The 10,644-nt window shown below is 30.7% G+C and overlaps 1 protein-coding gene and 1 long non-coding RNA gene across 2 annotated transcripts; one reads left to right on the top strand and one right to left on the bottom strand.

Annotated features, from left to right (window-relative positions):
• Positions 1-1,686: 1,686 nt before the first annotated feature.
• Positions 1,687-3,829, bottom strand: LOC141698056 (uncharacterized). The gene is made up of 3 exons (XR_012564932.1): positions 3,527-3,829; positions 2,817-2,902; positions 1,687-2,003 (listed from the first exon to the last, which is right to left on the bottom strand). It is a non-coding gene; the product is annotated as an uncharacterized LOC141698056 (long non-coding RNA).
• Positions 3,830-8,519: 4,690 nt separating this feature from the next.
• Positions 8,520-10,102, top strand: LOC141695883 (transcription factor MYB12-like). Its single transcript, XM_074500092.1, has 3 exons — positions 8,520-8,652; positions 8,747-8,879; positions 9,457-10,102. Exons 1-3 carry the CDS (start codon positions 8,520-8,522, stop codon positions 10,100-10,102), a joined length of 912 nt encoding a protein of 303 aa, XP_074356193.1.
• Positions 10,103-10,644: the final 542 nt, after the last annotated feature.

Below are 10,644 nucleotides of genomic sequence, written 5' to 3'. Positions count from 1 at the left end.
ACATTGAACTCTATCTGGATGAGCTGGAGGAAGTAAGGGAAATAGCTGCCTACAGACAGCTACCAGAAAGACTAGTGTTCAAATACAAAGGAAGTGGGGAAAGAACTTGGCCTCTCTACAGGATTCTGAATGAAGGCTACTCTACCTTGGTTAGAGTCTACTCAGCCATACAAAGGGATTCTGGCTTTACCAGGACTGCCAAGACTGAGATTCTCAACAAGATTTCCAACATAAGGAAAACTTGGTGGGAGCCCAATGCCTTGCCTAGAACATTACTCATTCAAGAAAGAGGAATTACAGTTCACAAATCACCTCATTTGTTGATGGAGTTCAGAGACAACAAAGGAGTCAGAAGATTTTTCAGACTTGAAGATCAGCTCAAGATTGCCAGTAATGAAACTCTCAAGGATATGCAATCTAAGTTGGACATCAATGAAGAAGATGAAGCTGAGTTCTACAGACAACTTCAACTTCAAATAGAGGAGAATGACAGGAGGCTAGGAAAGAAAACAAGGGATCAAAGGAAAAGAAATTAATCTGCTCAGGCTAAAGGAGCACCCTTGGAAATAATGTAATTCTTCAATTCTATCTCAGCATACACATTTTTGCAGCACTTTTGAATTTCTGCTTTATTACAGTTAATATATTTGTCAAGTGTTTTGTTATCATCAAGCTAAACCCAAATTTATGCCTACAGTTCTAGTAGACATAAATAGGGGGAGATTGTTAGGAATATGTGTATTAGTTTGATAATAAGTTATACAAAACACTTAAGTAGAAATCTAGTGTTTGTAGCCTCAACGGATAAGACCATCTTGGTTATCCGTTGAAGGAGTAGCTTTACTTAGCAATAAGTTTAGTATTGTAGCACATTTCATTCTCTGGATTCAAATTGTAATTCTTAGATGTTGTAGGAAATTATCAGTCATGTTGACTACTAGTGGATATGCAAATAGGAGGGCTAATTGTAAATATTTCATGCCTTGTAATTTTGTATAAGTGAAGAAGTATCAACTGATATTGAAGACCTTCAACGGATAAGAAACAAAGTTTCAACGGATGTCTCTAAAGTTTCAACGGATAATATCCATCAACGGATAAGTGCTTCAACGGATAAAGATTTCAACTGCTAATGCATCAACGGATAAAACTTCAACGGATAAAGCCTCAACGGATAAGACATCAACGGATGAAAGTTTCAACGGATGCTTAGTTCATTAGCAGTTGATAGTGACAATTCATAAGCTGACAGAGGCACATGGGTTGACAGAGACAAACTGGAATGTGGAAGCCTCTAGGAGGAATGAAGAAAATGCAGCATTTCCATTCTGGTGCAAACAAGGAAGTATTCTAAAATTAACAGCTAAGCCTAAATTGCATTGGATAAAGAAATGAAGAAGAAACATGTGAAGAGCCTTTTTAATTGTATTTTACAGTTTTGTCTTCACTTGTAAACTTGGTGATATATAAACCAAGTAGCAGCTAGTAATTAGATGTGAATTTTCCAGAGCTGTTTAGAAAAATCCAGAGAGAAAATCATCTAGTTTGTACGAGGAAGCAGCTGTGATTTAATTCTTTAAATCACAGATTTTCTGAAATAACACATCTCTGGTGGAACAACAAATTCACCAGAAAAATTTTTAAGTTCTTTGTGTTCTCTACATTTATGTTTGAATATATGTCTGTCTGTATTAGCTTCAAGTCATTCACACACATTTGCTCACTAAAACACTTAGCCTTAGAAACTACTCAAAACTTGAAAAAGTTTTGAGATTTATATTCAACCCCCCTTCTGTAAATCTCATTGTTAGTCCACTGGGAATAACAAAAGCGAAAAAAACAAAGTTAAAGTTACACACAACAATGTTAAGTTAAAATTACATAGACCAAAATATACAATAGTTGATCGTCTTCAATTTTCTTCAAGTGGAAATGGCTCTTCCTCTTAATAGTTGTTTTCAGTCGAAGGTTTTTTGTCTTGGTAAATGGTCTAGACCACGTATCTGCACAATTAAAAAGAAATATTAGAAGCATGTCTAATAGTGAATACACTGCAATAAACTTAATGGTTATTCAACATCTATGCTAAGTAGTGCAATTTTACAATTAAGTGAACTATAATGACATGGTGGAACATTTCGATCTTTCATTGGAAATATTTCTTTTACTTGTATAAGTGTATAGCATAACAAAGGGCTACAAGAAGAAGTAGCATGACAAAGATCCTTCCAATTTCACCTACAAACATGAAATATCGATGGAAAGAATTTAAAACTGAAGAAAAATGTCAGTATTATTCAAGGGTATCCCGCACATTATTTCCTATACAAAATGGACACCAGCGACGCAAACCATGGCAATTACTAAGTAAAAAAAATTGTGTAAGTTATGATATTTGTACACCCACAATAATTTTCCTGTAGGTATTTTCTGTGTCTGAATTTGACAGCTCTCTTCCGTAACTCTACAATAGCATCTTTCAAGTATCACTAAAGTTTGAACTTAAAAATTTGACAAAGTCAACTGCACGTATAAATTACATCAATCATTAAGCAGCTAGCACATTAGTAATTTGAAATAACATCTAAATTGTAAACTCTTGATTAAATTTATATGATAGCAAAGGGATATGTGCCAATGTCACCTCTCCGATAGATAAAATTCACAGGGACACATACCTCTTACTTCTCCATCAAAAATTCAGTAATCAGCATATAGTGTTAGATTCATTTTTGTAAAGATAACTGACTTTTAGATACCTACAGAAGAGTACTTGTGTTAAAAAAATTATAAATAAACAAAATTAGATGGCTTACATAATAGTACAAGGAGTTAATATAACATCAGTCCCAACTATTTGTTTAACAACTTCATTTCCTTTACCAATTGCGAGGATACCAGCCTGAACAAAGATAAAACAAATTATAGGACTAACCGTCTAACAAAATAAAATTTTAACTTCTCCTAAGCTTAACAACATAGTGAACATTAATACTTCCTTAGTACTTGAACAAATGTGCTCTACCAGAAACATTTCCATGTTTGACATAATGCAGAGTAATTCAATTATGGTAAATTACTTTCAACAATTTGGAAGTGCAAACATACAAATACGGGTGATGTTGAATTGTGGCTTTAAGTTCACATAAAAAATGTAAACTAATTCAATAAGGTAAACGAATTCAAATTGAAAAGAACATAAAAAAGCCATCAAATAAAATGTCAACTGATATATAAAAAAGAATACACATTGAGAGAACATACATTACAAATAAATAAAAAAAATACTAAATTGAAACATTGTAATTTACTTAAACATACCTCGTATAGTCGTAATAAAACAAAAAATATGAGAACAAAACCCTAATTACCTCCAACACAAAAACCCCTAATTAAACAAAAAATCCCAAATTAAAATAGTCCTAACTCAAACCTCAAATCGAATTGAACATAAACCCTAATTAACAAAAAAAATCCATAATTTTAAGCTTATAAAACAAAAAAGGCCCAAATCGAATTAGCATACCTCATATTTAGGCTTCAATCTTCGGTCTTGAAATTTTAAAATTAACTCTCCACTGTTAATATTACAGCTTTTATACTTTGGAGTTTCAATCTTGGATCTTTTATCAACGGCCGAACTTCGATCGAAAATGTCGTCTCTAGTCTCTAGCTCTAGTCTCCTGTCTGGATTTGTTTAAGTTTGTTTTTAGTTTTAAGTTTGTGTTTTGTTATTAATTTTTTAGTTTTTGACTTTCACCCGCCCAAATATTGTAAAGCCTGCTTATAATTTCATAGCCCGCCAAAGTTTATGACCCAAAATTTAGTATTCTTTAGCAACTAGTTTCTAAACCGTTGCAATATCTTGAATTTTTTTTTCACTTTTCACACTGTAACTAATTTGGAAAGCACTGCTGTATATCTAATATTTTATAAAATTTACTGAAAAAACTACTCTATTGTAATGATTTTTTGACTGAGTGGTTGTGGTATCCAATATGTGTGATGCCACTGACTATCTTTTTTTAAAATATTTAATATTTAAAAAAACCTTATTATCTGACGATTAAATATTAATCAATAGGATCCTCACAATAAATTTTATTATAAGCAAAAAAGTCAGGTAATACGTATATAAGAAAAAAATATAAAGGAAAAGAAATATATAAGTAAAATAATTACTAGAACAATACGTCACTTTTAACATGTTTAGGAGATGACAGATTATGTTACTGACCATCTACTCAATAACAAAAGGCTAATGCCTATGCATACATAAGTCAAATAAATGAGCATAGAGATACAATTACATAATATTTATAGATAAAGAAACACGAGTATCACTTGACAAAAACTATCTACTATTGGACGTAAAGAAAAATGTTTTGACTAATTAACACATAAATTATTGGTACTAGCTAATTTTGTCACATTTAATATGTGTAATTAAAATGCAGAAACAACGCTCCAAGTTTATAATAGTTAACTGCTACTCACAAGCTGACAGAATAATCATGCTTAAAAGACTATATAAACGGAGTTTGTCTATTTTCAAGTAAATCGAGAAGTTTTTACTCGTTTTTTCGGTAAAAAGTCTCAATCTCTTCATTCTTTTTTATTCTCGTTAATTTATTTTCAATAAAATCTATTTTTGGGGTGATTGTGTATCTCTTCTCTTGAATAGTGTATTTTGTGTCTCTTTTCGGGGTGTTATTATTCATCTTTCACGGGTTTACACTTTCAGCATGTTTATAGCTGATATGCAGCATGTAGATAGTTGGGTGTATCGACGGTTTAGGGTTTATACCAATGTACTATATTTAAATTAATAATTTTTTTTAACAATTATCGGAAAAAAAACTATATATATAATAAGACCCGCTGGATATTTATGTCCACAAAGATCAATCATGTACGTAAAAGAACCATAAAACCTAATTGGCATCAAAAGTCATATATACATGCATAATTTAGTAATGTAAAACATAATGACCAGTAAAAGTAAAACCCTATGAACATAAATAATAATTTTAACAAATAGGCCTCCGTAGATAAAATCTAGCGGAATTTTTTTATGTACATACAGACATGATTGTAAAAATCGGTAATCGGCACTAATCGGTTTGGGTAACGATTAGGGATTAATCGGCAAATCGGGGATTAATCGGAGGGATTAATCGGAACAAAAATCGGATATATTTAAATATTTTAATAATATTTAATATATTTACCTTATTTATTATGAAATATATAATTCAAAAATAATTTATAAATATTAATTGGATTTTAAAAAATAGATGACCAAATATTTTTTAAAGATTGATCGGAAATTAATCATAAATTTTTTAAAAAATCCGGGATTTTTAGAACAGTGCATACATGTAGCAAATAAACAGTCCGGGGACTGAGAATCGTGTGTTTACCTTGTAACTTTAATGCTCGGTTGCCCGGACATGATTGACCCGAAAAAAGTAAAATGATAATCAGTCACTTATCAACTACCTCTTGCTTGCTGAGCGGAATTTTAAGTGCCCAGCCTAAAATCAGATTAAAAATGTATCTATAAAATTATAAAAAATATTATGTGAGTAAATAATAAAAATTAATTAAAATATATATTTGTTTAACATAATTTTAATATTTTAATAAATTAAATATTGAAAACAATATTATAAATACGTAAAAGTAAGATACATTAATTATAAATAAAAAAAATAATCATAGAAAACGTAATTTATACGTAAACTAGTTTTAATTATAAAAACATTAATTTATTGATACATTGAATATAAATATAAATAAATATAGTTTAAAATAATTTAACCACCTAAAAATTGAATTATTAAATATCATATTGTGTCCACATTGTGTAAAAGAAAATTAGTGTTGCTGGTGTATTTAATTATTAAAACTATTAGTCTCAGCTACTTACCAAAAAAACTAATATTCTTATTACATATTTTGCTTAATAATTATTTTCTATATTTTTTGTAACTTACTTAGATCTTTAAGATAGTATCATATTTTATTAATTTTGCTTAAGATAATAATTTATTATAATTTAAATATTTTTATTTTTATTTTTTCTTCCGTTACTTTTTTTTTGGAAACTAGAATAATACTCATTTTTTAATTTTTTTTCAAACAGAAAATATATATACATAATTGTATTAAAAAATGTGCCCCTTAAAATTAATTTAAGACCTCTGTTCGCTTGTTCCTCATATGATATATTTCATTTTTATAACATTTGTGTGTCTTGCACGTTCAAAAATAAGGTTTATTTATAGACCTATTATACATGAGTTCCATGAATTTTTAAAGGTAAACAGTTATATAATTATAAAGTTAAAGTTTGTAAGTTACATGGAGATAAAAATCAAAAGTTGGTATGTAAAATACTATAATATATATAAGAAGAACACTAATTAATTTTGGTTGAGAAGAAAATTTTCCCCACGCTTTAATTAACTATTAATGGGCCAACTTAATCGATTTATGAATGAAAAAGAAAAAATAATTAGCCAAAATGGAAACATGTTATTGGGACAGAATTAAAATCACTTGAAAAAAACCGAGTTCTTAACGTGTAGTTCAAACACCTACAGGTGTAAAATCCGTTAGATATATATGGGTATTTATGTGTAGAAAAATGAAATTGTGAGATATAAGATATGTCTTGTTGATCAGGGGTTCTGACAAAGACCGAAAATCGATTACGAAAAAATTTATTCACCGATAATGGATACAAAAATATTAATATTTTTAATATAAGTTTATCAATTTTAGAAGGGCTCAAAATGATTTAAAGGATGTTTTGACTGCCTACTTATATGGGTTACTTGATAATGACATTTACATAAAAATTCATGATGAATTAAAAATGTCTGACGCGTATAGTTTACGACCCCGAAAAATTTATTCAATCAAACTACGGAGATCATTATACCAGTTGAAACAATCAGGTCGCTTGTGGTATAATCATCTCAGTGAGTATCTTTTGAAATATGGATATATTAATAGTGTAATTTGTCCACGTGTTTTAACTAAAAGGACAAATATGAATTTTTTATTATTGCAGTTTATATTGATGATTTAAATATCATTAGGACCCCGACGACCTTCACGAGAGAATTGAACAGTTGAAGAGAGAGTTTGAAATAAAAGACTTGGCAAAAAGAAAACTATGTCTTACTTTTCAAGTTGAACATTTATCTAAAAGAATTTTCGCATATCGGTGAATTTATATTGAAAAGATCCTTAAACGATTTGTAATGTACAAAGCATATCCTGTGAGTACACGTATGCTTGTACATTCATTGGAAAAGAATAAGGATTCATTCCTCTCAAGACAAAAGGGAGAATATATAACTTCTTGGTATCTTAGTGTCATTGGTGCACTATGTATCTTTCCAATTGTACACGTCATGATATTACGTATTATGTTAATTTATTGTCAATGCATAGTTTTGCAGGACTGGTATAAAATAAATATTTAGATATTTTTGAAAAAGAATGAATATGAATTTATTTTATTCTAAAGACTCAAAAATGGAATTAGTTGGTTATGCGGATTTAAAATATCGGTCTGGTCCACATAAAAGAAGATCACAAACAGGCTACGTATTCAGATATAATGATAATGCAATATCTCGGCGATCTACAAAGCAGTCTCTTGCAGTAACTTTTTCTATTCATGCTGAATTGTTAGCACTTCAAGGGGAAAGTCGTGAATGTGTATGTGTGAGATCTTTGGTCCATCATATTCGAGAATCATTCGGTCTATCAGCCGATAAAGAAAGTTATATTGTTCTATTTGAAGATAATAAAGCATGTACCACTCAAATTAAAGAAGTGCTGCATAAAAGGAGATCGGATAAAATACATTGATCCAAAATTCTTTTTCACTCATGAACTTTAAAAAGAGGAAAAATTGATATTTGTCAGATTCGCACGTGTGAAAATTCAGTCAGATCGATTTGTTTATTAAAGCCCTTCCTACATTATCCTTCAAAAAATTGATGAACAAGATTGGAATGCGTAAATTTCAAGATTTATGTTAGAATGAGAGGGATACATGATACATATTTTATATTAAATACCAGTGAAGTGTTGTGAAGTAATTGTATGACTCTCTAGAAACTACTTGATACTTAAAATATTCAAGAATCTTTGGCCTTTCACATGTTTGTAACTTAAAAGTTATCTTTTCTCTTTTTACTTTTTCCTTTTTTATATATATAATATATAATAACGTTGATTTTACTCTTATAAACAATTTTTAATATTTTAGTTTTGAACAATTTTTCTTTTTTAACTTTAGAAATATTAAAAAAATGAATAAAATATGGGTATAACAGATTTAAATAGCGTTTTGAAGTTAGAAAACATCATAAAGAGGGTCCAAGGAGCTTAAAAGTAGGGGATATATTTGTACCTATATAATAAATGTGTTACTTGTTTAGTTGTGTGCGAGGAGGGGTGACACGCGTTGCAAATATTTGAGAGATATATAAAACATGGGGAGATCGCCTTGCTGTGAGAAAGTAGGTCTGAAGAGAGGGCGATGGACATTCGAAGAAGATGAGATTTTGACCAAGTATATTCAAGCTAATGGTGAAGGCTCATGGGGCTCTTTACCCAAGAACGCTGGTAGCATCTTATTACATTTTACATAGTGACTTACTGTGAGTTATTGTTTTATGCATGCATGTATGATACATTTGTGTGTGTTCATGTTATGAAGGATTACTGAGGTGCGGAAAGAGTTGCAGACTGAGATGGGTTAATTACTTGAAATCAGACCTCAAGAGAGGAAATTTCTCTACTCAGGAAGATGAAACAATCATCAAGCTGCAGCATTCTTACATGGGAAATAGGTCAGTCATATATAATACTCTACATTATTTATCTAATATTGATGTGGAAAATAAAGAAGCCTTGCAGCTTCGTCCGTGCAATGGCTTTATATATTCTACATTATAACTGATGACTAATTAATCAGAAAGTGCATTAAAGAGCAGATTCGGATCCAATTAGGGACGTCTAATACTAACACTATTGTTAAACTTGAACTTCCCTCGGTCAAAGCAGTTCTTCAACCAGTTTCCTTTATAATTATTTTGGTGATAACCTAGCCAGCTATTTTTTTTTTTAAAAGATCCAACTCCAGATCTTCCACCATCTCTATCATGTACATATCTACCTAGTAATTGAGCACAAGTAATTCTCCTTCATATGAATAAATTCCTAAATTTACACTATTTAAACAGTAAAATTAAATCTCAGTCTGCCGTACATAGCACAACAGTTGATTGGATTGGGAATTATAGGTGTAATAAATTATTGTACTACTCTTGCTTTGAATTGGAAAGTCATTATTACCTATATCAAATCATTTTTATTATTATATATTTTGGTATCAAAAACTATTGTTTTGTCTATAACATTTTGCAGGTGGTGCTTAATAGCCAGTCATCTACCCGGTAGAACAGACAATGATATTAAAAATTATTGGAACTCACATTTGAGCAGAAAACTTTATAATTACCAAAAACTCATCAAAGAACTGAAACAACATGTTGTTTTGGAACATCCACCAAAGTCGGGGGGCACTAATACTATTCCTCCCCAACCTCAAGTTACTCGTAAAAGTACTAGACCCGCTATGAAGAAGAAGAAATCCAAGTTTCCCACCAAACTTGCTAATCCAGATCCTAAGAAATTGGTGGGGAAATCCTCTGGTCAAGAAGTAGATAATGGTGGAAGTACGGTGCATGTTTCAGCAACACCAGCTCAGGACGAAGACATGGTGTTTGATGAAGTCGAGAACTGGCTCATGCAAGAAGACAATGGTGGAAGTACCGTGCATGTTTCAGCAATACCAGCTCTGGATGAAGATGTAATGACTGGTATGCTATTTGATTTCTTTGATGATGGTTTAGACGTGCGTCCTCCTGAAGAAGTACGTAATACGCAACCATGGAGCCTTCTAGAAGACCCGAATGGTGAGATAATGTTAACCACTGATGATGTAGAGAACTGGCTCATGGGAGACGATATTTCACTGCATTCAAAAGGACCCATAGATACCTGGATATAAATTCAAAGAACGAGTTAGACATCCTGGGACTAACGAAGAAAAGTCTGTGGGACCCATTATAATAGATTTGATGGTAGATTTCTAAATATGATGTGGTTCACACAATTTGTGTCTTCTTTTGGTTAATAGAATTTAAAAAATAATTAGGCCATTTAAATAAACATATTCCTAAACCGCCCAAAATTAGTGGTTCAGACATATATTTTAGTTTTAATTAAAGAGAATAAAATTTCAGAGATTGCTTGAAGAAACTTTTCCAGATATATGCATGTAGATTAAATTAAAATATTATACACTTTCTTTATTACATAATTTCTAGTTATTATATTTCATTAGCATAGATACAATTGACCCCGTATATATTATGTGTCATCCTTGTATTTAAATTTTTAATATTAATTTTTTAATATTTTCTGGGGAAAGTTTTCGGAGATAACCTCAAAAAATTTAATCTCTAAAAAAAATTAAAGTACAAATAATTGAATGGTAGAGAGTACTTACTAGGGGTGTAATCGAGCCGAGCCGAGTCAAATGTTGAGTCA

The sequence above is a fragment of the Apium graveolens genome, chromosome 11 (genome assembly GCF_009905375.1).
Source record: "Apium graveolens cultivar Ventura chromosome 11, ASM990537v1, whole genome shotgun sequence".
Taxonomy (NCBI): Eukaryota; Viridiplantae; Streptophyta; class Magnoliopsida; order Apiales; family Apiaceae; genus Apium; species Apium graveolens.
The sequence above is the reverse complement of the archived record's forward strand: the minus strand, read 5'-3'. Positions and strand labels throughout refer to the sequence as shown.